The sequence below is a fragment of the Dacryopinax primogenitus genome, assembly GCF_000292625.1.
Source record: "Dacryopinax primogenitus strain DJM-731 SS1 chromosome Unknown DACRYscaffold_14, whole genome shotgun sequence".
Classification (NCBI taxonomy): Eukaryota; Fungi; Basidiomycota; class Dacrymycetes; order Dacrymycetales; family Dacrymycetaceae; genus Dacryopinax; species Dacryopinax primogenitus.
The window spans coordinates 286,738-314,187 of record NW_024467211.1 but is presented as its reverse complement, the minus strand read 5'-3'; the positions used below and the strand labels follow the sequence as shown (position 1 = coordinate 314,187).

Below are 27,450 nucleotides of genomic sequence, written 5' to 3'. Positions count from 1 at the left end.
ACTGTTTTCTATGTGCACCGCGAGCGTCTGGGCAGCAACAAGAGCCGCGGTCATGCGGCAAGAACGTCCCAACCAGGCACGCTGGCAAACAGATGCTACCAGAAGGGGTGTGAAACCAAGCGCAGACGCAAAAGTAAATATTGCTGTGGGAAAGTTGGAGCAGCGGTGCACTGCGCTCTGGTAATGCGCGCAGTGAGGGCTGGCCAGCGTCCGCCGATGTCGGACGCGCCCTGCATCTGGGGAAGCATCAACCCCGGATGGGCAGATGACCTTCCATTCCTGGGCCGGATGTCCGTGTGACGTCCGTGAAGATGAGGGAAAGTGAAGGGGATGGTGCCAATCACGGATATCTGATTATTGATCAGTAGGAGCGTATCCCTTCCACTCCGGATCGTAGCGTGATGTTTTCCACCGGTGTGGAATGAGGAGGTGATCCCCCCTAAGACATTGCCCCGCACGTGTGTGCCGATGTCGGTGCAGAGCGAGGCTGCGGGCGCAAGGTGAACGTGGGAAGACAAGCGGCACCGGCATGATGAGCCGGTGTTCTGTAGGCGCGCGCATTCGGAGGATCGGCCATGGAGGAAACGCTAGTACCCATTTCTCATTCAGCAGTGTTCCATCTCTCCTCTCTCTCTCTCTTCCTCCTCTCATTATTCCTCCCCTCTCTCTCCTGTCTATCTTCCGATATTTACAACTCAAAAGCCGGAAGGATGCTCCTCTAACCGGTCAATCATATATATCTTTTTCTCTCTCTCGTGTCTCCTTCACTACACCCTAGATGTCCGCTTCTGGACGATCCAACCCCGGTTCACCCGGTCTGCGTCCTTCACGCGCCGCAACACCCATCTCACCGGGACTACGACCAAGTAGGACAGCGACTCCAAGCGTGAGGTCTCGTTCTCCCCCGACGAGGAAAGTGACCACAGTGCCTCGTACGCCCATACCTATTCCTCACTCTTAACCTGCCTAAACAACGTATAGCATGGGCACGCAACGAACCTGAATCACCCATCGAGACACCTTATGTCTCCCCGATAGTAGACACAATCCTCCGTCCGTCCGATACCATCCCACCCCTTTCCCTCTCTCCCGTCCCCTCCGAACACCCACCTTCATCCTCTGCTTCCTCCTATGCCCATCACGGGGCAGAAACCAGCTGGTGGACGTTTGTCACCCACCCACTGCCGAGGGGCAGACCATTACCAGGGCAGGAGAAGGAGCACGCAGAGGAAACACCCCGACCACAGGACGGGCATCTCGACCTACCAACAGTCGCCATCTTCCCAGCTTCACCTACATCACCCGACTCGCGCAAGGCCCGCACGTTAGGCAGCTTCTTCCCTCGCGCAGGGCTACAGCGACATCTCACACTCCCTACCGTTCCTCTTCCCCTCTCCCACTCCCACCCACAAGCGTCAAGCACCCCTGCATCCCCAAGCACCGTCCTCCGCTCCCTGCAGTACCCCCATGCGCTAGGGACGACCATTGCCGCCGCCCGTCCTCCAAGTCTACACAGACCAGCAAGCATGCACCTCGACCTTTCCCATTCGGAGGTACTGCCTATGGGCACGGTTAGGCAGGTCTTGACACCGGGGTGGGAAACACCCTGGAGACCGGGTTGGGTGCTTCATCCTGGTGCGCAGAGGGAAGGGGAGCGACAGGGTGAAGGTGAGGACTACGGCTGGGATCTGAGCGGAGCCGTCCCCCCACCTGTGCGACAACTCGACCCGGCGCAGCCTGAGAATGTGGAAGGCCTGACTAGGGGACGCAGTAAGTCCCGAATGGACCCCAATGGGGAGAAGAGCGCGCAAGGCGGGAGCACGGAGTCTCGGTGGAAGAAGGGCAAGAAGAGATGGAGGAATTTCTGCTTGTATCATTCTAGTACTCCTCTGGTGCGTCCCCTCTGTCGCAATGTAGAATGCGCTGACATGTGTTCAGCTCTTCAGACTGCTCAACCTCATATTCACAACTATCGCTTTGGCGGTCGCGATCCGAATGCAGCTCGAGGAACGGCACGCGGGTGTAGAAGGCGTTCTAGGCAGTTCAACAGCAGTAACGATCGTCTTTGCTCCTCTGACCCTGATCCACGTCGTCATCGCCATCTACGTGCGTCCCCCACCTCTTTACCTACATATATGTAACTCTCCTGCAGCTGGAATATTACGGCCGCCCATTAGGCCTCTGGCGCACCTCAGCCAAGCTCGCGTACACCCTCGTAGAAGTCATCTTCGTCTGTCTCTGGTCCTCCGCTCTCTCACTAGCGATCGACAACTACCTAACGACACCCCTCCGGTGTGCACCGCGAAACCTGACATCCTGGTGGTCTGACCAGCCGCCAACACCGAACCCTCTCTCCCCAGACGACTCGGACATAGGCCAAGATGTATGCAGACTCCAGGCGGCGCTGATCGGCTTGGTCCTCGTGGGCCTGTGCAGCTATTGCTCGAATTTGATCATTAGCCTGTTTAGGATATTCGAGAGGGTCAAGGTTAGGACTGTGGATTATCGCTGGAGCGCCTTGGGGGATGGGGCGGTTTAGAACCCCGATGGCGGCTGGCACACCGATTGAGCTATTGCACGCTGTCTTACACTTGCGGGACTGGGCCTCGCAGACTCTCGCCCCGACCGACCACAACAGTGCAGCCGTGTCCCCAGCGCTTCAAAGTGGCTGCAGGGCGAGCATCGTCTCTCTATCCCGCGAGCAATGCTCCCGTCGTCGTCTTCGACATCGGAAGCCGCTGAACGCATCGTTTTCCTGGTCTCCTCCACACCGTCAGTCTCGCTGCATCCCCATCCCCGCCCCATCCCCGCCCCGTATCCCCACTCCCCGCCCGACCCATATCTCCCAGTGCAAAAACCCAATCAACGATCCCAACAAAAGAACCAGAACCGATACCAACCCCCATACAATGTATCGTTAAACTCACTTAACCCAACTATGGCTTTCGTTGTTCCTCATTCGTTGTTCCTCGTTCGTCGCATGTCGTTTGTCGTTTGTTGTATTTGTATTGGAGGAGGGAGGGAATGGAATGAAGTTTTCATGGTTTTCCTAGGTGGTCCGGGATTGTCTGGAATGGGAGTAAGGATTAATGGGGGAGTAAAGCTGGTGCTCTACTGAGATGCTGACTTGTCGCCGGTGAGAGAAATGGAAAGGCAACTTACAACTAGCACGCGAATGTGCGTGTACTGGCACATACATCCAGAAGCAGCTTAGTGTAATACCCGTGACCTGGTCGGTCATATAGCTCCATGCCTCTGCAATCACTGTTCTAACCCGATGGGCCACTGCTGATCGAGATCGGTGGCCAATGTCTTTGACCTTATCTGATCGCGGGATTTAGATCACGTGGAATGCGTTGTTGATGCAAAGTCAGTCTCGTGCGGGTGAGAAGAACCAGCTGGGACTACAAGATTTGTGCATACTAGACCTTCCAACCACTGATCTCGATCTGATCGGGTGTGGAAACACACCTACCATCGTTAGGGGAATGGTGTCGACGCATGTGGGACACTCGTTGAGGGCGAGCCAGTGACGTTTCCAAAGAAGACAACGTCCGAACACGCAAGAATAAATCGTTACATAGCATTAAAGATGAAGACCCAAAAGCGGCGATGGTCGTAAAAAGAAAGGATTAGTTATAAGCCATGTGCAGGTCCCGATTGATCCGCCTCTATTCATGTTTACTCGGCGGCGCCATCCCCAGTGCTACTCCCACTCGTGCGCCCAGCACTCCACACTGTGCTAACGCTGCCCACGCTCATCGTGCCCGAGCTCTCCCTGCCTGTCCGCGCTCGGCGACTGGATCGTCTCATCAGCCCGGTTCCGCCACTTGCCCCATTTTCCGTGTTTGCTTCTGCCAGTTCTCTTGCACTCGGTGTGAATCCGCCGTGGTGAATCTTTCCCTTCGCAAGCTGCTCCGAGATCCGCCTTTCCTCCGCGTCGAGCTCCGCAAGGGCATGCGCAGCGCCCGCTTCCGCCAGAGCATCAGATGTCAGTCCGCCGTTGGTACTAAAATCTGAAGAAAGGCGATAGGACATGGTTGAAGATACCCTCTGTTGAGGGGTAGAGCCAGGCAAACCTACCGTGTTCGGAGAAGGCGACCTCATCAAGCTTGTCCTCCGCCTGTCGCCCTTTGTCGCGATATCGCTGGCGAACGTCGTTGAGTGACGTGCAGCGTCCAAATGACTCAGGTCATCCGCTGGCTGTTCGCTCTGCCTATACGAACTGGCACGTTCAATGCCCATCAGCTTCATGGTCGCATTAAGCCGTTCCCTCTCCCGCTGGTCTTCCTCATCTTCCTCAGTATCACGAGGAATGAAACGAGTTCGCGTGGGCACAACGGTGTGCATCGGTGGTTTCGGTGGAGCCGGCGTTGCAGCGGTCGCTAGGGACAACGGGCGAAGGCTTTCATTCTTCTTCTCCTGTGTCCCCCCTCCCCACAAGCCTTTCCAGTCAATCGACATTGACCGGCGCTTCGGCTGCTGTTGCATTGAAGATGGAGGCTCAGACTTAGACGCCATCATGGGTGGCGGCGCATTGTGGTTTGGAATCTGCTCCTGTGGCTGATCCCGCACACCAGAAAGGGTAGCACTGGCTGGCCGACGACCATGTCCAGCTACAGTCTTCGAACGCGTTAGAGAAGAGGTGCGATCTGGCCTATTAGTTGAAGTATGGGCATTTGCTGGCCCATCCTTGTTATAGTCCGCTGCGAGGACATGCTCGAACCCCTCATCGGCAATAATCCTGTCGAGGATTTTGGCGGCATACAGCGAGAGGGCCTTATTGGCATCCTTGAGAGCCTGGATTTCCGCGCGCATCGCTGTATCTGCCAAGTTAGAGTTGTTCATGAACACCTGTTGTAGGGGGGAGGCGTACATGCAACGGACGAGTTGTCCTCCTTTTTGGGATTCTTGGGGCTCTCCACTGCCACTTCGGGTACGCCGTCCCTGGCCTCCGCCCTCCCGAGCTCTGCAGCGAGATCCTCTCCTGGTCCGGAAACTGGGAACCCAGCGAGGCTCTCCCCAACACCCTTGGCACTGCCTGCGCTGGCACGTCGCCTTCTCTGACGGCTGGATGGCACGCTGCTGACAGGACTACTGTCGCGTTTGCTGGACAAAACCGGGAACTGGTCGCCACCTTCAAGTTCCCGGACTTCAGCATCCTCCGACACTGGGTCAAGACGAGAACCGGCTTTGGAGTAAACGTCTTCGTCCAGCGAGACATTATCAGAGTAAGGAGAGGTGCCGGGGAGATGGAATGTTCCTGCGAGTGTACGCTCGCGCAGGAGGACATTGTAAGACTCGTTTTCTTCCTGTATTGATGGATCAGAATTGGCATGAACATGAAGAAACGACTCAGCATACCTGAATCTGCTGGTTGACTCTCTTCAAATCCGCCATCTCTTGTAACAGTATCTGATGGGTGTTCTGTAGCGTGGTAAATGCCCCACTCAAGCTGTCCATTTCCAATCGCATCATCGTCATCTCAGGTGGTTCTTCTTGATCCTTGTCTTCCCTCTTCGGCAGGTTCTCAATCTTCGGCGTGTCCACCTTATCAATCTCCTCCTGACCGTCATCTTCCGTCTCCGGCTGCAGGCCACCCTTAACGACACGTGCCTCCGCTCTCCTCAACCGTATCTCCAGTCTCTCAAGGCGTTGACGTGATACATGCTCTGCTTCCCACTGCGCCTGTCTTTCTAACTCGAACGCTTCGGCCTGTTCCCTGTATCTCTTCTCGACTTCTCTTCTTTCTCGTTCCATGGAGGCGAGCTGCTCACGAAGGGCGGAAACAAGGTCGGTTTGATCGGACATGGACGTTTCCGTGCGCAGAGCATCGGCGGAGAGCTGTGCAAGCCTGGATTCGGCAAGCTGAAGAGAGGAACGAAGAGACACATTGATTGAGTCGTGCTCTTGTATAGCTTTGGTAGCATCTTCTAGTCTGAGGGACAGCTATTCACCTCACATCATCAGTAAGGCTCTGTAATTGTCCATCAAGTCACCCACGTTCCCTTTCTCTTCCTGCTCCCTCCGCAGCTGCATTTCTAGCTGTTCCTTCACGCTCATCGGCTTGTTGGGCGAGTCGCTATCCATCTTTCTTGGAGGCGCAGGCCTCCCGTTGACAGGACTACTCCTTGCAGACGCCGTCCGTGATACCCCACTGCGAGCTACTGCAGAAGTTGGCGGTGGAGTAGAACGAGCAGGAAGGGCTCGAGAGGTTGCTGGTGTCGAGCTCATGACACGTCGCTAAGGCAGAATGCAGAAACAGGATATGAGTTCTTGTCCTGGGGGTATGTACGGCGATATTAGATGTAGTAATAAGAAGTGGGTAGAACGCCAGACGGTCAAAAGGGTATCGTCTGCAGTGGTTATGGTTGATCAAAGGCAGTATTGAGATGGACGTCGAGGTCAAGAAGAGAGTGAGACGTGGTCGTTGTGAGGCGCTGCTTGTTGTATGCGCCTGGCGCGAGGCGCGGCGGTCCCTGGCTGCTGCTCGATGTCGGGGCGGAGTTATGTCCGGTCCGCTCGCAACGCGTCCTAGTATATGGTTCGACCATGATGTTCTAAATCGTACAAGGCATCATGCTCGTCGGGAGAACAGGACCTCCCGGCCTGCGGATGTTCCTTAAGCACCTGTCTAATGTGGCATGCCGAGCTCAACCCGCTCGGTACATAGACGAACAAGCCGAATCATCGACCTACGCTTCTACTTCAGCCTCCCGTGGCAAGGGGCAGGATGTCGAGCTCCCAGAAGCAATGCACAGTAAATCTATCGGCCCTCAGACAGAGTGGCGACACCATGCCAGCCAGAATAGGCGGGGAAAACTTCAATTTGATAGAAATGCTTCTCCCAAGGCCCTCAAGCAGGAATATTCTACTGCCCGCCTCGAAAACGAAATCAAGAAGATGCTGCTCCAGCCACCCCGCGCTCCCGCCGCAATTCCTCGGTTACGATCGATTCGAGAAGTGTTATGGGATTCTGGTCGAATACGAGAGGCCAACCTTGCCCACTTATTCGCCCAGCTGTCGGCGAAGCAAGGATTTCATGACGACGTCTTCAGCATACTGGAAGAACTTCACGACGCAGGGGTCACCCTACTTCCTTTGCAGTACGAGAACATCGTGGAGCAATTAGGAGAAGCGTTCGCGTGGAAGCCGCTCTTGGACCTCGTCGAGCTCGTTCACTCCAAAATTTCCCGAACAACCAGTCGAATACTCAAGCTTCGCATCTCCGCATTAGTAGGGCTTGGCGACTACCGCAGTCTCGATGGGATACTGGCAGAGTTTGGGGAATGGAACATAAAGCCAGATCGGGAGACGTACGAGCGCTTGATTGCTGGATGGATGCACGTCTCGAATATTGAGAAGGTGCAGTCGTTGATCGATCTCATGAAGTCATCGGGCTATCACATTACCGCAAGTAGGCAGATCTACCGGCCAGGTATCAAAACTGTTTACTAACGCAACATCTAGATACATGGAAAGCTTTAGTAGCAGGGTATACCTCGCGCAATACGTCCACAGTGGAGGAACGAGTTCTCACCATCTTACGTGGACTGTCTGTTACTGGCGGATGCGAGCAAGTTCACAAGGTCCTTACTGACTGTCTTGTTCGCCACGACATTTCTGGAGCAAACTTCATCCTAAATCTGTTCGAGCCTTCACCCATTCCCGAAAGACACCAAGCAATGCACATCGCTGAGACAGCACGGAACAGTCTCGCACCGAACGCAAGAACGTTCGCGATTCTGCTAAAGCATCTCCCTAACATTGTGGGCTACGGGGAGGTTCCAAAGCTCTGGCGACACATGGAAACGCTCGGCATTACCCCGACTGGTCAAACGATTGCGGCCCTTATGGAAGCACACATCCAGGTCGGGAACTTGTCAATGGCTGGACGAATAGCGTACGACATTTGCCGGCCTAAATTGTCCAGTGATATCCAAAATGCATGGCGGCAGCTTTTCAATTGGCCTGCTGAGCCGAACTCCATCGGGTTTCGACACTATTCCCCAGACATACAGATATTCGAGGCCCTTCTCCACGGCGTTCTCGAGAACACCGGTCTTCGTGGAGTCCTCCTCTTAATTCCCGCAATGCATGCTACTAACATCGAACCGACCAGTCGGACCGTTCTCTTAATCCTGAAGTTTGTCAGACAACGGATGAATGTTGAGGTCCCGGGGTTGTCACAATTAGTCAATGCGTTGGCCAGCCATACCAAGCAACGCGGTCCTTCTCTCCACCACCTTAACGAGCTCCTCCTGGCTGCAGTGGAAGATAATGAGTCAAAGTCCCAGAATATTGGATGGAAGTCATTTTACAGTAGACTCATATCGCCCAAAGGCAATCCCGAGCATATCACCTCCGATCCATCTATGACGATGACCGCCGGTCTTGTCGTATCCCATGCCGCCGGTGGAGAGTTCAACTCAGTAGTTGATTCCCTGAAAGATAAAGGCCAAACTCCTGATGCGTTCACCTACAACCTTCGGCTGAGATATGAAGCCATCACTAAAGGGGACATGGCTGCCGCCGAGCGCGTTCTTGCGGACATGCTGGATCGTGGGATACGCCCCAATGTCCATCATTGGCTTGATCTCATGCGTGGCTGCATACGACTAGGCAATATGGCAAGTGCGGAAAGGATCATCGATGCAATGCGATACATGAAGTTCGAAGTGGACGTTCGGACTTACACTGTGCTTATGCACGGTTACGCGGGTATACATGAGCCAGAAGAAGCCATGCGTGTTTTCCAGACGATGTTGGAGCACGACATACGGCCTGACTGGGGTGCTGTTGATGCTCTGGCCGGCGCATACTACGGCGCGAAGCAATTGGATGAGGCCCGGCAAGTTCTACTGGAGTACTGGTCCTACGTCGCACCATTTCCCCCCGAATTACTTCACGCGCCCTTATCGATTCTTATTGCCAACTTCCGTGCAGCGCAGCACAAAGCACAGCCGGTCAACATACATAGCTGGGACGGCGGGTATGTCACGGACGGCAAGATGAGTGGTCCACAAAGGCATAGTCATGCCAAAGATATCACGAAGGCGGTGATCAATTCTTGGACCACGGTGTTTGGCGATAAAGGGAATCGCAGTCTGCTCAATTACAGCGAGTCCAATCCTCTCGGTACGGTCTCTCGAAGTGTTTTCTTCATTTCGAAATACCGGGAAAGAGTACTGCGCCGCCTCGGCAAACGAATATGGTTGATGCGAGGAGAGGCAATACAGGCATGGGAGAGAGAGAGTGGGAAGAAGTGGGCCGAACAGTCCTCAAAAGATCGAGAAGCGCTTAAGCTACAGGCATGCCTCATGCTACATCCCGCCGAATTGCGCGTTTTCAACTCATGGGATGTTGTTCGAGAAGGGACGTTCCAGTTCGACCACGCCATTGTATCACCATCTGCATTTGATGAAGAAAGCAAATTTACAGCACCAACCGAGTTAAGACTGCGAGCGGCGGACTGAGGATAGGTTCCTTTCTCATGGTGGCATCACAATGTACAGTATCCTGGCACACGTCCTGCTTGCCTACATCTCCCGTACTCGTGATAATACAAAAAGAAAAACACAATAAAAAAGCAAACCCAGTTCCAAAAAATGTAAGGGCGAATCAGTGGTTGCCCGCGTATCTCTGATCCAGAAGCTCGAGTGCGTCTCTCAGTCCCTCTCGATGCACCATCATCTTTCTTTTCCGCCCCGCTTCGATGAGCTCTGCTTGAGGGACGAGCGTTCGGCCAGGCCAAGCGGGACGGCTAGGTCCCGCAGTCTCGGGTGGTGGCCCTCCACAAGTAGTTCGACGAGCAACGACATCTGCAAGAAGATCAAGCGACGTGAGCGGAAGACCTGGGTGGCGTTTGATCGTCCTCCACGCTTCATCAGCCGGGATAGTGTCTTCGTCGTTTACGTAGTCTGGGAAGGACGGTGGTACTGCCTGGGATGCCCTGGTTGGCGGTTCAGTGGGCGAGCAAAGGCGGAAGTCTCCGCAGAAGGACGGATCACCGCAGCACAAGCCCGAAGGACTGACTGCGGCAACTGTGCCATATTGCGAACCGGCGACCGCTCGACTCGGGCAGCCAGGGCATGGGTTGCGGTTGCACGTGAGTGCACCCAGCTTGGAGCAGAAGTCGCGCCCAAAGGCATCATTTGCACAGGCAGGGCAGTTTGAGGGGTCGCCAGAACAGGTTCCAACCGGTGCTGTCGATGTGGACGGAACAGGTGTTGTGGCTATGGGTGTGGTAGTATCGTTCTCGAGGAGCCAGGTCACACCACCCGATGATTGAGATCGGTCCGCTCGCACACGGATGGGAACGGCGGCCTGATACGGTATATACTCAACGCTCGGCTTCTCTTCCGTCGGGGACGGCTGTAGCAAGGCTGCTTGAGCTGCGAGGGCATCGGATTCGCTAACTTCCGCGCAGAGGCAAGATGTGGATGAACTGCAGAAGCCGCATCCACCGTTCTCAGCGACATAAACATTGGCGCTGGCTTCGAAAGAAACAGGCAGCATAGCCATGCTGGGGGACGTTATGTTCGTTTTGATTGGCGTCGGGGTTGACATGGAAACATCAGACGGTGGAGTTGATGTAGTCTGGTACGACAACGTTCCGCTAGCAGCCGTTTCGCTGGAAGTCGCGGTGTCTCGCGATGACATGCGTTGGTCGTACGTGAGGTCGGAATGTCGCCGCTGCCTTTTCTTGGGAAGACGAGGGGATGTGTCAACGGACATGCGGTCATCTGAATGACGACCCTCCAGCACTTCGATCCTTTGCCTGAGACGACGCACTTCATCCATTAGGTCGGCATTTTCTTTCTTTAGTATCATATTTTCTTCCTTCAGCCCCTGGCTGATCTTTTGTAGATGGACGCTTTTTTCAATTTCCCCGGCTTCGTATGCTTGGATGCGAGCATGGAGATCCGCCAGCTGGGACTGCTTCCGTTCTCTGAAAGCACGCTGAGCGGCCCTAATAATACATCACACGTCAAAGGAGTATATAACGTAATCTGCACGATCATGGCTTACCTGTTCAACACTTTGCGCTCGATGTCGGCATCCTACAAGAAGAATCTATGTCACATAAACCGTTTGAGTGCGAGAACGAGGTTCATTACCTTAGTTTCCGCGGGTGTCTTCGCCTCGTCTGATTTAGGCTTCCGTCCTGGTTTGGGTTTGGGCGGGATGACCCACTCCTTGCTGGGCTGCGCAAAGACCTGGGTACTCCGAGAGGGCGCGGTTGCAGCCATCATGAATCCAACTTCTGGGTGGGCGGCTGCGCTGGGCGGATGTCAAGTGTGGTAGCGATGTTTGGGGGGAGAAGACGAGGGACTGGGAAAGGGCATGAAATCAGACCCCTTTAAGAACCTGAGTGACGGTGGTGTCACAGAGGGCGCGGGCGCATGCGACGAATTTGATTCCGCCTGGGTTCATCTTATCTGACTAGAGAGCAATCGCCGAGCCTTCGGGCCTTCGGCCTCGGCTTCTTCCCCCGGCCCCCCTTCCGTCCTGGCCCGGCCGCCTCAATCCGAGGCCTTAGCGCACATCCATCTCAACCACGGGTGGCTCGTTATGGGAGATCAACCGTCGAGGATGCGCACCTCTCCCTCGAATAAACATCAACATCGTCTATCTTTCGAGCTATTCTATCATTGCCATCTGACATCTTCCCGCTAAAGCGATGCAGGCGCATAAAACAGCGAACGCGATTGGACAGCTGGCGTTGATGATCCGACCGGGAAAGTCATCTGGAAGTTTCCTCTCTTGCCCTTCGCTGGATGCCGAGTGGTTGCTTCGAACCAGCAACGAAGAAGGCAATGTCTCACCCCGCGGACGATTATGCTCATGTTTGTCTTCTTTCCCCTTCCTTTTGGCGGGTGCCGATGGTGTGATGGGTCATCTAGTGCGACATACGTCGTCGCCCGTACTTTGCCAATAACAGGCCATAGTGAACGAGGCGACCCCCGCGTTCATCCCTTTCGACTTTCTTTGCTACACTGATTCATCAGCAAGAGGAAGTTGACCTCGCTACTCATCTACCAAGAACAGGAGACCCATCTGCTACAGGTCTCCCGTGTGCGCTTCTCCAAGCTCTTGGATCGGTTGTCAGGGACGGATTCTGTATCTTATCGCGAAGCAATGCGCCCCCCATTCCCTTGGAATTTGGTGCCTCCTGGTAGGCTTATACTCAATCCCCGGATGGGAAGACTGATTATCTTTCCACCATACTATTCTTTTGTCAATCCATCTTCATTACCTTGATTGGTAACCCGACTTGCCATATCGCGATCTGAAGCGTGAATGGTGTCCGGGATGTCCAAGTTCTGCATATATGGCCATCCGGATCCCGCTCGGATCCGAGCCACCCCATCGCAGGTGTGACTATTCGACTTGTTGGGTCGAAGACATGATCTCTTCCGGCTTTATAAGTGCATGCCCTGTGACAAGGAACATATGGTTACGTGGAGCAAGGAGATTATTCATCCCGATCGGACGCTTCTGAGCTATAGACCTGATATGATTTTCCAAGGCGAAACCCTCATCATCCTCGTTTATTGGATCTCGACTTGCGGGTCCATCTGCGCTGCGGAACAATTCGGCTCGCGAGCCGGTTGATCCGCATTTTGTGTGTTGCGAGATGAAGAACCAGCGGGAGTCAAGGATCGGAGGACAATCACTGCGGCAGGATTGGCCCGCCATGGTGCCGGGTGGGGGTCTCCGTAAGTCTATCTTGCGAGATGTGCCATATTCGCGGCATTCTCCGAGATCTGTGTGACAACGTATTGCTAGGAACAGGGATGATCAACATAAGTTGATCGCGGAGCGGGTAACATGGTGAGCTTCGTGCATGCGGAACGGTCAGTTTTCTATATCTGATAGGTGTTTATCTGTGAGAAGAGCCTTGTATTCTGCATGGCATGAGATGTGTTGAAATTATCCACAGCCCAAACCCCGTGGAGTATCTGCATGCGGTCTTGCTTGGGTTGTGCGTCATGGGGATTGTTCATCTTCCTGTGGCAGACACCGCATGCCCCTCAACGCAGCTCAACATGGGGATGAGGAAGCGATGTTCTGCTTTAGGGACATCGCCGCGGCCACCTCCATCTATGTCCGGAAATCTTGACCCTCTGAAGGCGAGTATTTCCGCCGTTTCTCCGGCATAATCAGCATGCAAGGCCTCACTCACGCCCTCGCAGCATTGACCTCAGTGTGGACACTATCGTACTTGGAAAAGTTATGGCGGCAAGCAACAAGACACATGCATTATCGAAAGACTGCTATAAGAGCATACACAACCTACTCAAGCACCTCCTCGATCGTCTCCTCGATGATCTCATCCACGTATTCCTCCACCTTCTCCTGCAGGTGACGCTGCTGAGGACGCTTGCCTTTTTCCTCTTTGAGCTCCCGTTTGACCTTGATCCGCCAAGCATTCCATTCATCGATGAGACGTCTGCGCGAAGCGATTAGCTCTGCGCTGACGGTGCTCTCCTCCGCAGCATCCTCCTCGTCGAACTGCTTGCTGTATTCTCGCAACTTCTTCCGGATCTCACGCTGTTGGTCCTTGCTGAGCAGTGTTCGCGGGCGAGGTCTCCAAAGGAACTGCTTGAAGCGGTCCAGGACTTGTTTCGAGAGCTCCTGGCCACGGAAGTCCCAGAGAGCATACCCATTTTCCAGCTGCATATTCTGTCAGGAACTGACAACCAGTTAAGATAACGACCGTACTGTATGCCTCCATGCACTGGCGCTACTAGCAACAAAACGGCCACTAGGATCCCACTCAATATCGGTGACGCCGTAGTGTTCCGTGGTGTTCAGGAGCTGAATATTGGCGCCTGGGTCCTTGTCTGATCTTGGCGCATCGTCACCGGTGAAGTCGAGGTCCCAAAACTCCATATCAAACTTGCTCTGCGAACCCATCGTGGCGAGCACAACATGCCGACCCTTTGGCGACCAAAACACGGAATTCGAAGTCTTATTTTCGATTGTTTCTATATAAACATGAGTGATGATACATGAATCGACAATAATTTGCCTGACTGAGCAATCGGAAGTCGCCCTTGGTGCGCTCTAGCTGGTAAAAGTGAATAGCGGTCTTGATTGTAATTCCGGGGGCGGCATTGCCGAAGTTGGGATCATTAGTGGTAATGATGCAAAAGCGTTCCCCGCGCGGTTCCCACGTGAAGGAGATGACAGCGTCCTTAATTTCGAGCACCTCAACTGGGAAGTCCTTCTCCCGCATCCGGAAGATCTCCAGGTTGCAGTAAAGAGACTTCTTCGTGCGAGTGTGCCTGTCGACCTTAACACAAAGGAAATCGCCCTGATTTTGCCAGTGGAGTTTGCACTACAGATATGAGATTCAAGCGTCTGAAGGCGACAGACCATTGGTCACTCACGTCTGAAACATTGAAGAGGTTCTTTGATCGGAGCTGTGTGCGGCTTGGAAAGCTCATGAGCGTCACACGTGCGGGTTGGTTGACCACCTCTGGGGTCCAATAAGCCAGAATATTTTCACGTGCCCTCTTCCCTTTCGTCTTTCCATCCTGGTCATCCCGATCGCGATCACCCCACGGGCACCATTCAAAGTCTTGCATGCCCTCAATCTTAATGCTCTTCTTGTCAACCAGATGCATACCGGGCAGTTCGTACACGCTGATCTGCTGGCCAGGTTGGATGCGCGCGACATACCGATCGTCACCACTCCACTTGAGCATCGGCCAGACCATCTTCTTCGTTGCGCTATCCTCCCCTTGCTGGCCAGAGGGGAACGTTCGCAGGACGAAACCCGACTTGAGGTCCCATACAGCGACACTATTGCCCTCATCGTCGGACGAAAAGATGTCGGGGCCAGTCCGCGCGTTTTCGGGAATCTGGATCGGCTCGTTTGACCAGGTAACAACATAGTTTTCCCCAGGAGAGAAGTCAAGGAGCTTGACGTGCGGATGGACGAGTCGACGGACGCGAGTCCATGAAGGGCCGCCCCAGAATTGGACACCTTGGATGTGGAAGGTCGCCATAAAAGTGCCCGCCGGCGACCAAGCTACGTAGGATTCTGTCCAACGCTGGATTACTATTGTTTAGCTATGGTTAATAAGAAAAGAAAATCGATAACGTACTGGACGTCCGATGACGAGAGCTGATGACCCATTCCGACCGTTCCAAAATACTTGGAGATCGTCACCGCGTAGGATCACGTACTGGTCACGTCCCTGCGGGTCTCCTAGCCAAGCCCGTAGATGCTCTCTGGCCTTGAACTCCTCCTGCCCAGGTTCGACATATGTTTCCTCCATATTTGTAAACTTCTCGATATCGGCGAAACGGTTGGCCGCAAAAGCGTGGTTCTTATCAAATCGGTATCCGTGAATAGCTGCGATGGCAGAATTCGCCTGGTCAACCGTTGGGTACTCGATAAAAACATAGCCTCGGTTCTGGCCATTTTCATCATCCCAAGGCATATGCAGACTGCCGGGCTTGAAGGAAGCGCCGAGGCGGTTGAAGTCCTGGCCTAATTTAGTGACGAGCCGTTCCTTCCGTTCAGCCTTGACAATGGGGATGCCATCTACGACGATGATATTGTCTAAAAAGGACTCATCGTAATGCACGGCATATCTACAACCACGTCAGTGTCCATTTGTATGCTAAGGCAGAGATGTGTACTTTTCATCGATGTCGGTGTAGTCGATATCTTCGTCGGCATCGTGATGGTAACCGTTGACAGATGGCTCTGGCACGGGCATGTTCGATGAGACAGACCCACAATCACAATAGCAGATATGAGTGGTGTGTGAGACTAAACCGATGACTGACACAAATACTTGCGGATGACAGTCGTCGTTCAGATATCAAAAATTGATTCCGGGCTGGCGAAATTTCAAAAGTTGTGAGGATCAGCAGCCAACTCGTAGACCACTCAGACCGACTTTCTTGTGTCTCCCTCCATCTACAAACTTCTAATTAGCCATGGGAAACAAACAGAAGAAGACAGGAAAAGGCCGGCTGGATAAATACTACAAGCTTGCAAAGTGCGTCATAATGTTTTGCACGCCATGATAAGCACTAATACCTGGACAGAGAGCAAGGCTACCGTGCCCGGTCAGCATTCAAACTCATACAGCTGAATAAGAAGTATAACTTCCTCGAATCGGCAAAATGCTGCATCGATCTTTGTGCTGCACCTGGTGGATGGCTTCAAGTCGCTTCTAAATATATGCCAGTAAATTCCGTAATTGTTGGGGTCGATCTCGTGCCTATCAAGGCCATCCCCCGAGTCATCACACATGCAGCAGATATCACCACCCCACGATGCCGCACCCTCCTCCGTGAAAGTCTCAAGGACTGGCAAGCCGATGTCGTTTTGCATGACGGTGCACCCAATGTCGGTACCGCCTGGGTTCAAGACGCATATACCCAAAGTGAACTGGTCCTAATGTCTCTCAAACTGGCCGTCGAATTCCTCATCAAAGGCGGCACCTTCGTCACGAAGGTATTTCGTAGCGCCGACTACAATAATTTACTTTGGGTCTTCAATCAACTCTTTGGCAGAGTTGAAGCTACCAAACCTCCGTCGTCTAGGAATGTCTCCGCAGAAATCTTCGTCGTGTGCCGAGATTTCCTAGCCCCGGCCAAGATTGACCCCAAGTTCCTAAACCCAAAGCATGTTTTCAAAGAACTCTCTATGTCCAAACCTACTGAGAACGCTGCCATGAATGTGAATGCACACGAAAACGTCTTCCAGCCTTCCAAGAAACGTCGTCAACGTGATGGTTATGCCGAGGGTGACTACACATTATTCCACTCAGCGACTGCAGAGGATTTCGTGAGAGGCGATGACCCTATTACATTATTGGGTACGAACAATCGGATCACTTTCATCTCTGCTGAAGAAAAATCGTGAGTTATTGTCGCATCTGGTAGCCCGTTGCTCACTGTGCTATAGATGGCTCAAGCTTCCGTGTACTACCGAGGATGTCTCAGCCAATTGTGCGGATCTGAAGGTCCTTGGCAAAGGTGATTTTAAAGCTCTGCTCAAGTGGCGGGCAACCATTCGCGAGGAGGTTGGTACATCAATTTATAGACGAACCGGCGGTACTAATATCGTGGGGCCTTAGATTGGTCTGGAATCTCGTTCGAAGCCGACTGCCGAGTTCACAGAAATGGTTGAAGTCACGGAAGGGGTCGACGAGGAAGAGCAAATACAAGAAGAGCTTGAAAGGCTCAATACCGAGGCTACAGCGCGGCGCAAACGCGAACGCCGCCGAGCGAACGAAGTCAAGACAAAGGCAATCCAGCGAATGCAATTACAAATGACGGCACCCATGGATATTGGGATGGAGCAGGAGGGACTTACTGGAGGCCCAGACATGTTTGATCTTGGTATTGCTGAGCGGTCGATTCATCATGAGGAGATGGATGTCGATGATCTAGGAGATGAGATGGGGGAAGAAGACGGCGAGAATGCAGAGGAAGAGGAAGGCACCCGAAACAATCGTAATCCTGCAAGCATGGAAGAATCGGATGACGATGAAACCAAAATATCCCGGCTTGAAGAGGAGTTGGATGGGTTGTATGATGCATACCGTCAGCGTATGCAGGAACGCGATTCCAAGTTCATGGTCAAAGAGGAGCGTAGAAGGAACAAGGAGTTGGAGGAGTGGGGGGGTATTCGTGAAGTTGGACAAAGTGAGAGTGAAGATGAGGATGAGGAGAGTGAGGCAGGAGAGAGGGGTTGGGACAAGGTACAGGCTGCTAAAGAGAGATATTGCGAGACGGATTCCGATTCAGAAGATGAAGACGCTCATGAAAATGCCTCCGAGCCACGGGGTATCAAGAGACAGCGCAACGTTGAGGATGCGCCGAATAAGCGACGACGCAAACTCATTACCCCCTTGGACAGTGCTGAACCTCCCGGGAAAGCTGCTAGCGTTTGGTTTGATCAGGCGGTCTTCAAGGATCTCGATCAAGAAATACAAGCACTGGGAGAGGACGAGAATGAAGCCGACCTCAATGACGGTGAAGATACAACCGATATAGAGGACGAGGGAAATTCGGAATCTGTCAAAACTGTGATCCCTACAGAGGCAAGTGGGGCCTTCTGCTTGCGCTTCGTTTGCTCACATTATATAGGTCGACGATGACGATTTTGAGATCGTACCACTTGAGCGTGACATGGACGAGGTCGACACGTGGGACGCCCAAAACGAAAATGAGGATGACATAAAGGAGCTACATCGACAAAGTCAGGTCTCCTCTCTACATGTAGTGATGTCCAATCTCATTCTTTGTGGCAGAATATGGCTTGCTTACACCGGAAGCTTTGACACTTGCATCAAAATTGGTCAATCGCGAAAAAACGCGGACCGATCTGATCAATGACGGCTTCCACCGACAGACATTCAATGATAAGGATGGTCTCCCGTCTTGGTTTCTGGATGAAGAGCAGAAATATTACCGGACAAACTTGCCCATCACCAAAGATGCTGTCGCTGCCATTCGAGCGAAGCAACGGGCCCTTGATGCTCGACCCATCAAGAAGGTAGCCGAAGCAAAAGCGAGAAAGAAGATCCGTGCTGTGCGGCGACTAGAAGCCGCCATGAAAAAAGCTCAGGGTGTGAGTGATACGACAGAAATGTCAGAGCGAGAGAAGGCGGCCCAGATCGAAAAATTGATGAAGAAAGGTCTTTCCAAAGGAAAGAAGAAGGAAGAAGTCAAAGTAGTGGTGGCCAAGGGCGTTCATAAGGGTCTGAAAGGACGGCCAAAAGGTGTGAAGGGCCGATATGTTATGGTTGACGCAAGGGGAAAGAAGGAGTTGCGAGCAACTAAGCGGCGAGCGCAGAAGAAGGGAAGGAAACCATAGGAATTTGCTTGATTCATACGATGTACAATAATCAAGCTATGCATACATTCTCTGCTTTGTCTCCTCGTGCCTGGGCAGCGTAAAATGCTGAAACGACAACACCTCTTCCTGGTCGTATCCGGTGATGCGATCACACTGTGAGAGAAACTTGTCCCATGCAATGTCCAGGCGGGGTTCAGAAGAATGAACCTTGTGGAGGTGTCAGGTGGATGCCATGACCGGTCACATGAGGGCTTACGCAGCACTGCAGAATTTGTTGATCCAGGACGTCACGATCTGCCACCTTCTCCACAATTGTTACTGCTGTTTCTCCATGAGGGGCGGCTCCATCAAAGACACGGCTAACATTACTCTCTTCGCGCTGCGATGTGCGAACAACCTCGTTAGCCATCAAGAAATACGTGACACCATCAACAACAACACTGAATGGTGACTCCGGGAGCTTGCCGTTAGCAGAACTAGTGAACAAGTCAATTGTTTCCCCACTCGGAGAAGAACAAAGAGGCACTTACAATGCCTGTCGACAATCTATCAAGTGCTCGATCAGGTCTTGCGGAAGATCCCGAGATGTAATCCGAATCAGGTCCAGAACGGACAAGCGGATGTCAAATTGCCTGTCGGGCAGAAGCACGTCCAAGCTTGAAGTTGTACCACGCCGTGCTACCATGACCCTTGGTGGTATGGTGCTGCATTCAGAGGTAAAACGGTCAAGAGGGGCTTTCTCTAGTCCTGATGTTTCAGATAGTTGGTTTGTTGATGTGTGGGAGTGCCATAGAGTAAAGTTAATCTGAACATCCAAGATATCCGTGATGTCCGAGGGTGTGGCACGCGAAGGCGATCTACTCGCTTCCTTCGAGCCTTCCCGGGCTTGATAACGGAGCCGATAAATCAAGATGTCCTCCATGGCGATTAGTCGTCTGGGTTTTAGTGTTTCAGCCCTAATATCTGGAGGAACTCCAGGCAGGAATGTTGTTGATCCCTTGCCTGCCTTCAGCCACTCGAAGAAAGTGTCCAAGTCGAATGAATCCCGAATTGGTGGCATAAGAGATACCCTAGCAAGCGATCTCGATTCAGGTGCGCTGATGAGATGGTAACCTGCGGTCGCAGAGACAGTACGGGAAAACCCCAATGGGAGAGGGGGAAGTCCTCCGAACAAGGTTTCCCGCAGGGTCTTGGAAACACTGGCCCATTCTTCAGTGTACTGCTTATCGGGGAGATGAATGACGAACCCATTTCTGGAAGCCAATCTGGCCGAGATGAGTGGGGAGGACTTCGGTCTCTGATCCTCGGGGAGCCAGTCTCCAACACGTCGCACACGGAATGGATTTGAGTAGCCCATATTCCAGGGCAGGACGCCTGGCACAAGGAAGGGATAGAGAGCGTAATTATGTCCTGTGAAAAATGGTGAATGCGCCTCGTCTGAAGTTTCCCCTTCCTCCGAAATATGGGCTGATATTGGCCTTCGCTCCGCATCTCTGGCCTGAATAATTCTTTATCATCTGGTCACCTGAATGTGCAATCAACGCCCACCTCAATACCAGCCCTCTCTGCTAACCTTCGAGCAATCTCTCCTGATTCTTCATCCAATTCGGTTATCTGCACCTGGAGCTTATAAGTAGATATCAAGGGAAGACAAACGCAGACAAAGCGTTGCACTCACTTGAGATTCTCTTGAATTTTCGATGAAAGCACCTGAAATTCTCGATATTGTTTGTATCAGGTCAGGCCGTACACCAGCAGCACACTGAAGCTTCACAGTATGTGATCTCATTCTCTAATGGAACAACGTCTGTGAGAGCAGAGGAGAGACAGGATACTGCAGCACATACAGATGTTCTGTCAAGTATCTCCGCTGCCATAGCCTCCAGAGAGTCGACCCTACCAAACGCTCGAAGTCTTAATGGATTGGGTATCGGTGTTAGGCGAGCTTGATATGTGTGAGATAGGCGCAGGAGGTCAGACCCGTCTAGTCAACTGACATTCAGGACTTGAAGTTTCATTTGAACATCAGATATGCGTACCCGCGCCCATCAGAAGAAACAGTTGGCTTGGGAGAAGAGGGAAGTCTGTGGGTAGTAACTTAGAACATGATCCTGTGGACTGAAGGTGCACTCGCCCCGCTCAACCATATTAGCCACCTCATCATCCAGACGTTTAACTTCGATGGGGGCTGGCATATTCCAATGCCCCAACAATGCCCCGACTATGCTGGTCTTCCTCTCCTTGTAATGAACGCGCACTTGCAGCTGGTTGATGAGTTCTATCAATTGGTGGCGGTAAAAAGTGCGAGATAGCATCTCCGCTGTCTTCTTATAGAACTGTGGATATGATTCGTGATCTGAAGGCACAAATACTTGCGGCCTCAGCTTTTCAAGATCTGAGAGGGAAGGCTTCGAGGAAATGGCAACGAGTTCGACGGATCCATCAATGTGTGGGTTAGAGCGTACTCGGTGAAAGAGTTTTTCCCGTGGCCTACGGCGAAGTGAAGTTTTAAATCTGGCCGTGTCTTCGGGTATTCTGGTCGTCGTTGATGATGTTGATGGCTCGTCATATTCGGCGAAGGGAACAGCCGATGAGTCGGGGATGGAGAAACTCGTTTCTTCCCGTGGTGCGACGCCAGTTGTTTGATGTCGCACACGCAATACAAGAAATGTGGTGCCGAACAGCCGACAACTTAGTGCCGGTCGTCGAAATACCGATGGGGTCACGACCCGATTCATGGAGAAGATAAACAATGCAGGAAAGAGCTGACCGGAGTGGTCCGTTTGCGAACTTTGGGACGGAAGCTTTTTCTCATGTGCTGAAAAATAAGCGCCCCTCACCGCTTCAACTTCTCGGCCTTCTGTCTGCGTATCCTTGTTGAACATGTCTGCCTTCAAGAGACGGTTGCCAACTTCGGCCCAACAAAATTTACCAGGTGTTCGACTATGTGCACTGTCTCCCTTTCACCCGATCATGTCTACTGGAGTCCCTTCTCTTGATGACGTCTTGGGTGGTGGATTGCCGCTGTCGACTTCCTTGCTCGTCCAATGTCCGGATTCTTATTCTGCTTGGACCCTGCTTGTTCAGAAATATTTCATATCCCAAGGACTTCGTTCTGGTCATGACATTTGCTTGGTAGGAGATACTACCCTCAATCTGAATGATTGCATGTGGGTACATCAGGACGGCGGTCTTGGGGCTGGGCGGGCGGAATCGTTCGCAGATGACGACAGAAAAGAGAGTGCAGTGAAGATTGCATGGAGATATGAAGGAATGAAGCCATTCAATACTACGGTGTCACACAAAAGCGAAGCTTCAAGTTGTATGTTCCTCTCACTTACCTGTTCTGTTCACTACGGAACGAATTCTTAGCGGTCGGCGAGTATTGCAGCGATTTTGACTTGACACGGCTTGTACCGAACTTGGTGATATCCGAGGGGAAGAAAAGTGGCCGGATTTGCACTGTTACTATGGATGTTGCGGATTTACCAACAATGCTATCCTCTACACTCTCCGCGACCGCAAAGGCATGCGCCGCGCATGCGTTTGTCCTTTTCAATCAAGTAGAATCACAAACCTCCTGACATTCAGTAGAATAGGGTATTCTGACAAGGTCAATACGGCATTGCGAATCTCCGTCGTCATCCCTTCCCTGCTGGACACAAGCTCAAGCTTCGGTCAGCAATGCCTGGTATTTTTCATGCATAAACTACGCCAGCAAATCCGAGGCTCTACCGCAACCGCGCTCATTACCCTCCCTCCACATTTATCCTCATCATCCGCCTATGCCCCATTTCTATCATCGTTGGTTAACCTCTCAGATGCCGCCCTCACTCTCATCTCCGATTCTTTGAATCCACTTTCCGGCCATCGTGGCGTGCTCCAGTTAAACAAGCTACCCGCGTACAAATCACTCGTTTCACCAAGCGATAGGCTATCTGCTCTCCGTGGGCTCGGGCAAGTGACGAAGGCGAATGGAAACATCCGAGGTGGCGGGGAAAACAATCTCGCTTTTAGATGTAGGAGAAGGGCCTTCTTTATCGAAACACTCAATCTAGACGTTGAGGGTGGCGTTGGAGAAAGACGAACCGCACCGCCTATTCTGTATTCCGCCGGCGATAGTCAGGCCCCTGGCCCAAACAGTTCTGATCTGGTCGAAGTGCATCCAATATCTACCGCAGCAACAGCCATCGACAAATCCGGAAAGAGTTCGGTGGCAGAGGGGACAGCCAGACGAAAAGTAGCATTCAGTGATGCCGGGGCTCTCTATGATTTCTGATCTATGTGCCCACCTGTATTGACACACGGCCTGTAATTTCATTTCCGCAGTCGTCGCACTTTGGGGTATCACACAGTAAGAGTATCACATTGAGACAGCAGGTGGCATGCCTGAGATAAATACATATTGAAGACAGTTAGAAAAGATGCAGGTGATATGAAAACAAATGATTGGCGGTATGGATTAAGGGGAAACCAAAACAGCTAAGTTGTCGGACCAAAGAAAACTGCCAGTGCAGACGATGCAATTGTCTCAGTGTTGGCATCAAAATGTCGACAGTCAGAACTCATCCACCCACCGGCCCGCTACGGCTGACTTGACCTGGGCGAGATAGAAACCGCTGCCAGGACTGCTATCGGCCCCCAAACCCAACTCCCAAGCAAGTCGACGCTTGTCAGGTGTTGTTTCCACAGGCTTAATATGGAAAGGCGATTCCGTCATCTTCGAGCATTTGCCGAGTCCTGGAGTCGCTGCAGGACCACTTATTGACCGCCTGTCAGAATTAACTTGGAAGCTGGTAGAGGATACTGGGTGGAGAGGAGAAAACTGCCCCTCCTGTTCGTATGTTCTGTCGCCAAACGCATAGTCGTCACTCTCTGAGTCATTGGCCGGAGTGAAAAGGCTCTCTTCTATCTTAGACTCCTCTTCGGCTTCTTCCTGCTCACGCTTCCAGATCGCCCGCCGAATGGCCAAGCTGAACGGCGCTACCGCTGTGACGTGTGTGCATGAATAATTGTCATGGATAAGGCCGCTCATTTCTGAAACATTGCTGGAGTCCCCTGGCGCGTCGAGAGAAAGACTGTACGAGGCCCCGTTTGCATGCTCGAAGTTTGAAGGTGGAGGAAATTGCTCTACCGCTCCTGGAGGAGGTGGATCGCCATCCGAATCCGAATCGGCGATCGAATATTGCTCAACGAATTGCATCATCTCTTCAGCTTCCTCCTCAGAGTAAACTTCGTCGTCGCGGGGTGCAACAGAATGTACCGGGGAGGGTGGGGATCGGCGTGCTTCGGCCGCAGCCGCAGTTGTGTAGGACACCAGCATAGAAACGGGGTCGTCACGCGTTACCGTATCGGGACTGGGAGCTTCGCTCAAGGCCGAATTGAACCCGTCCCAGCCGTCGAGAAGGGTGCTCTCCTGAGAAGCAGTGGACCACCCGCTGACACTAGGATCGCTTGCGTAATCATACACATCGCTAGCTGCTGCATTCGAGTCCATTTGTGCAAAAACCGGAGTACGTTGGGAATACGGTGCCTGAAAAAGAGGGGGTTCCAAATTCTCTTTCTCAACGCTTTTTGATCGTAGTCTCTTGGTACATTGAGTCAGGTCTGCCTCAATCTTGGTTCGGCGTAGGTTCGACGGTGAGAAAGTGTCGAGTTGTTTCAAGAGACGCTTCTTGATGCGATTGTCCTTGGCCCATTGACGCTTGCAAGCCAGATTCCGGTCCTTTTTATCCTCAGAATTTCTCGGACGATCAGGATCTCCGGCTCGTGAGTAACTAAAAAGGCCAAGCGATTGAGAATGCTCACCAGCGTCCCAACGAGACCGCCTGGAGTTGCACGGCAAATTGTGCTTCTCCTGCGCATGTCGCCTCCAGATGCTACGGCCATTGGGCCCCGTGTATGATTTATCACACCAGGGACAGTCGTACTTTGTGGTCCCACTGGGGAAGTCGAAGGTGGCCGGATCGGGGGCAGACGATGGTCCTGAGTGAGGACGCTGTGTGGACGACAGGCCGGTGGCATGTTCCGTTTGATAGGGCAAATACCCCGAATGGTAATATTGATGCGCCAAAGCTGCTTCGACGTTGTACGGCATATTGGGTTGTGACACCGTCATAGGACGTGGGGACGAGAGGGAAGAGCACGAGGGAAAGGCACGAAAGCGATGGCTGGATGGGGTGCGACTAAGTAGAGCGCGCCTCTTTCGGAAGCAGAACGCGTCTGCCAAAGAGCACGCGACGAAAAGAAATCAGTCACGTGATTTATTTATTTTGCCCCTAACATCATCCCCTTCTCTTTTGATGTCTTTGTTTATTTTTCTATTTTGAATTCAGTTTACTATGGGATCAGGTAGTGAAACCAAGAAAGTCCTTGCCAGATAAGAGCGTCAGTACCCTCCCGAAGGGGACGATCGCAGCTGTGTCAGCGGAACAGGTGCATGCCATGAGTCAGCGATTTACAGTGATATCAAAGGAACGGGGACAGGCCCACGAATGACGTAGTTGAGCATCACAAGCAACGAGATGTGCAGGGTGTCAAGCGCTAAAAGCACGGGAGAAACGCATTCAAGAAATGCTACAGGTCCGAGTTGTTGCGAGGAGATTTCGACTCGGTGACCGTGTGAAAGATAGAGGGATGTGCACCGCGAGAACGCCACGATCGGACAGAGCCAAACACCACATCTAGGTTCCAACCTATTTTGGAGGAGCAAGTACGTTACCCGAACTGCAGTACGATGTTGTTCGAGTGCAACAATCAGCGCGTACCTCATGCGCTTTTAGTCGTCCAGAGATTGGGCCGTCCATCGTGTCAATCCCTCTCGGCTCGGTTTCAGTCAGCAAGTATCGAAGATAGGAGAGAGGCGGCATAGTTGACCTGCAAGACGTCTGTGATTCGATTCTGGCTAAGCACTTTATTTGTACCATGCAAGAGAGGAAGTCGGCAACGCCAGGGATGTCTTTCGGCTCTGGAGAGCGGCGTCCTATTAGCAGTAGCAAGGAGCGAAGGATTGAGATGCAGAAGAAGATGGAGGAGGAGGGTGGGGATGTTATAGGCGAGGTATGGAAAAGAGGGCGCACCATGAGTATCGGTCCTAGATAGAAACGTTGATCGTGTTGAAATCAAGCCTCTGAGATGAGACACAAAGTCGTTTCCTAGCAGTTCAAAGCGCATTCACCGTAGAATGGGCGACAAAGCTGGAGGGCCCAGTGCCATCAGCGTGTCGGACGTGAGAGAGTAATGGAACACGTGGATGTGTGCACACGCAATACAGTACGGTAGAGATGCCGAGTGTTGTGGGCATGAGAGTCCTGGGCGGCAAGCGGCCATTTGGCCGCTTTGGCCGGCGGCTGTGCACGGATGTATACTATTGCCTCCATTAGTCTCCATCAAAAAAGAAAATTCCATTTAATTCCGTTTTGCTCCAGTTTGCCTCCTTTTGCACCCATGCCCGGTTTATCCGGTTCTGTGTACCCGGTTCATCCGGTTTGGACTTAGCAGTTTTAAAAACACAGAACCGGGTCTTCCGGTTTTTCTCAACAAAAAGAACCGGGTCTTCCAGTTTTTCCGGTTTTGCAAAAATTGTGTTTTTAAAAAAATTGTGCTTAAAATGCACCATAGCTTACTCATATTGTGACAGGGGCAGAATGAAGAAAACCACACTGAAAACAGACAAACCAAACAAACTGAAGCAAGGAAGTGCAGAAAACTGGGGAAAACTCTGTGGCACTGGGCAAACCAGATGCAAAGTTGTGCACAGATGCCAAAAGATTTCAACGGAAGCAAATGGAAGCAAATTACAGTAATCCTCGAGGTTAACAATGTCATTGGTGGAAGGGAATTGTGATCAGTATTGAGGGGTGATGGCTAAGCAGAGAGATGTGGTACAGGGGGTCATCTGGAGGTCTGCTATCTACAAGAAGTCTGTGATGGATGTCTGGAGCATGTTCTTGACAACAGAGAGACAGATGGCACAGAGCATGGGTGGGCACAACCAGTATGCTTGGGCAAACTCTGGCTCTTCCCGTTGCAAAAAGTAGCGGGACAATGCTCTGACTGACTCAAGTGCTTGATGATGGCTGATTACTGGCTCAACATGTGCCTCTTCCTCTTCTTCTTCTGCCTCGGACTCCTCTGGTACCTGCACCTGCTCAATGATCTCCTTGTCTGTTAGCTCCTGTGCTGTGTTCTCCTCTGCCGCAAAGCTGAGCATTTCATTGACCTCCATTCTGTGTGCTTCAGGGAGGATACCATGGTCTTGAAGTTCTTGGATCAAGATATGCAGCCATTCCACTGCTGCACAGAGATTGTCATCATTTGCATAGTCTTCAGGCAGTGCTGCAGGTTCCTCAGTTGGTAGAAGGCAGCCATCTGGACCACAAGGAGAGACAATCCAAGTGTGATGCCAGCAGTTGGCAATTGTTTCAACTGTGACTTCCTCCCAGGCTATCCATGCCAACCCCATTGCTTCCTTCTGCTCGATGCAATAGATATCTAGCACACCTGCCATCTCCTGATCCAGTGCTTGCTCACAGTGTGCTTGCTTATAGTTTGCTTTGAAGTTTTGAATGATACCTGCATCCATTGGTTGAATATGTGCAGTCATGTTGGGG

At 52.3% G+C, this 27,450-nt stretch overlaps 11 protein-coding genes across 11 annotated transcripts; 4 read left to right on the top strand and 7 right to left on the bottom strand.

Moving 5' to 3' along the window:
- Window positions 1-1,781: 1,781 nt before the first annotated feature.
- DACRYDRAFT_81488 (uncharacterized protein) lies at window positions 1,782-2,788 on the top strand (the record flags this gene model as incomplete). Its single annotated transcript, XM_040776513.1, has 3 exons — window positions 1,782-1,892; window positions 1,939-2,061; window positions 2,153-2,788. The coding sequence occupies 3 exons, from the start codon at window positions 1,782-1,784 to the stop codon at window positions 2,537-2,539; spliced, it is 621 nt and encodes a 206-aa protein (XP_040626787.1). The 3' UTR covers window positions 2,540-2,788.
- An 893-nt stretch (window positions 2,789-3,681) lies between these two features.
- On the bottom strand, window positions 3,682-6,234 carry DACRYDRAFT_109312 (uncharacterized protein; the record flags this gene model as incomplete). Its single annotated transcript, XM_040768862.1, has 4 exons — window positions 3,682-4,820; window positions 4,877-5,312; window positions 5,365-5,949; window positions 6,004-6,234. The coding sequence occupies 4 exons, from the start codon at window positions 6,232-6,234 to the stop codon at window positions 3,682-3,684; spliced, it is 2,391 nt and encodes a 796-aa protein (XP_040626786.1).
- A 510-nt stretch (window positions 6,235-6,744) lies between these two features.
- DACRYDRAFT_68795 (uncharacterized protein) lies at window positions 6,745-9,564 on the top strand. The gene is made up of 2 exons (XM_040775884.1): window positions 6,745-7,417; window positions 7,471-9,564. The coding sequence occupies exons 1-2, from the start codon at window positions 6,754-6,756 to the stop codon at window positions 9,474-9,476; spliced, it is 2,670 nt and encodes an 889-aa protein (XP_040626785.1). The 5' UTR covers window positions 6,745-6,753; the 3' UTR covers window positions 9,477-9,564.
- A 30-nt stretch (window positions 9,565-9,594) lies between these two features.
- On the bottom strand, window positions 9,595-11,328 carry DACRYDRAFT_95739 (uncharacterized protein). Its single transcript, XM_040777314.1, has 3 exons — window positions 11,121-11,328; window positions 11,032-11,063; window positions 9,595-10,972 (listed from the first exon to the last, which is right to left on the bottom strand). The coding sequence occupies exons 1-3, from the start codon at window positions 11,253-11,255 to the stop codon at window positions 9,622-9,624; spliced, it is 1,518 nt and encodes a 505-aa protein (XP_040626784.1). The 5' UTR covers window positions 11,256-11,328; the 3' UTR covers window positions 9,595-9,621.
- A 1,919-nt stretch (window positions 11,329-13,247) lies between these two features.
- On the bottom strand, window positions 13,248-15,803 carry DACRYDRAFT_68793 (translation initiation factor eIF-3b). Its single transcript, XM_040775883.1, has 6 exons — window positions 15,661-15,803; window positions 15,120-15,612; window positions 14,400-15,065; window positions 14,044-14,347; window positions 13,729-13,994; window positions 13,248-13,680 (listed from the first exon to the last, which is right to left on the bottom strand). The coding sequence occupies exons 1-6, from the start codon at window positions 15,738-15,740 to the stop codon at window positions 13,300-13,302; spliced, it is 2,190 nt and encodes a 729-aa protein (XP_040626783.1). The 5' UTR covers window positions 15,741-15,803; the 3' UTR covers window positions 13,248-13,299.
- Window positions 15,804-15,963: 160 nt separating this feature from the next.
- On the top strand, window positions 15,964-18,856 carry DACRYDRAFT_117511 (FtsJ-domain-containing protein; the record flags this gene model as incomplete). The annotated part of the gene is made up of 6 exons (XM_040770399.1): window positions 15,964-16,025; window positions 16,075-16,893; window positions 16,940-17,057; window positions 17,112-18,080; window positions 18,127-18,238; window positions 18,291-18,856. The coding sequence occupies 6 exons, from the start codon at window positions 15,964-15,966 to the stop codon at window positions 18,854-18,856; spliced, it is 2,646 nt and encodes an 881-aa protein (XP_040626782.1).
- On the bottom strand, window positions 18,856-21,563 carry DACRYDRAFT_23440 (uncharacterized protein). The gene is made up of 8 exons (XM_040773241.1): window positions 20,878-21,563; window positions 20,686-20,822; window positions 20,517-20,630; window positions 20,387-20,458; window positions 20,086-20,336; window positions 19,369-20,037; window positions 19,095-19,314; window positions 18,856-19,045 (listed from the first exon to the last, which is right to left on the bottom strand). The coding sequence occupies exons 1-8, from the start codon at window positions 20,885-20,887 to the stop codon at window positions 18,893-18,895; spliced, it is 1,626 nt and encodes a 541-aa protein (XP_040626781.1). The 5' UTR covers window positions 20,888-21,563; the 3' UTR covers window positions 18,856-18,892.
- A 158-nt stretch (window positions 21,564-21,721) lies between these two features.
- Window positions 21,722-21,982, top strand: DACRYDRAFT_37064 (uncharacterized protein; the record flags this gene model as incomplete). The annotated part of the gene is made up of 1 exon (XM_040774423.1): window positions 21,722-21,982. A coding segment is annotated over one exon (261 nt), but the record flags the coding sequence as incomplete, so codon positions are not given.
- Window positions 21,983-23,396: 1,414 nt separating this feature from the next.
- Window positions 23,397-24,935, bottom strand: DACRYDRAFT_117508 (uncharacterized protein; the record flags this gene model as incomplete). The annotated part of the gene is made up of 2 exons (XM_040770398.1): window positions 23,397-24,598; window positions 24,647-24,935. 2 exons carry the CDS (start codon window positions 24,933-24,935, stop codon window positions 23,397-23,399), a joined length of 1,491 nt encoding a protein of 496 aa, XP_040626779.1.
- A 205-nt stretch (window positions 24,936-25,140) lies between these two features.
- DACRYDRAFT_23439 (uncharacterized protein) lies at window positions 25,141-25,939 on the bottom strand. The gene is made up of 5 exons (XM_040773240.1): window positions 25,918-25,939; window positions 25,606-25,805; window positions 25,331-25,533; window positions 25,215-25,256; window positions 25,141-25,158 (listed from the first exon to the last, which is right to left on the bottom strand). Exons 2-5 carry the CDS (start codon window positions 25,608-25,610, stop codon window positions 25,151-25,153), a joined length of 258 nt encoding a protein of 85 aa, XP_040626778.1. The 5' UTR covers window positions 25,611-25,805; window positions 25,918-25,939; the 3' UTR covers window positions 25,141-25,150.
- Window positions 25,940-26,750: 811 nt separating this feature from the next.
- Window positions 26,751-27,422, bottom strand: DACRYDRAFT_109304 (uncharacterized protein; the record flags this gene model as incomplete). The annotated part of the gene is made up of 1 exon (XM_040768861.1): window positions 26,751-27,422. The coding sequence occupies one exon, from the start codon at window positions 27,420-27,422 to the stop codon at window positions 26,751-26,753; it is 672 nt and encodes a 223-aa protein (XP_040626777.1).
- Window positions 27,423-27,450: the final 28 nt, after the last annotated feature.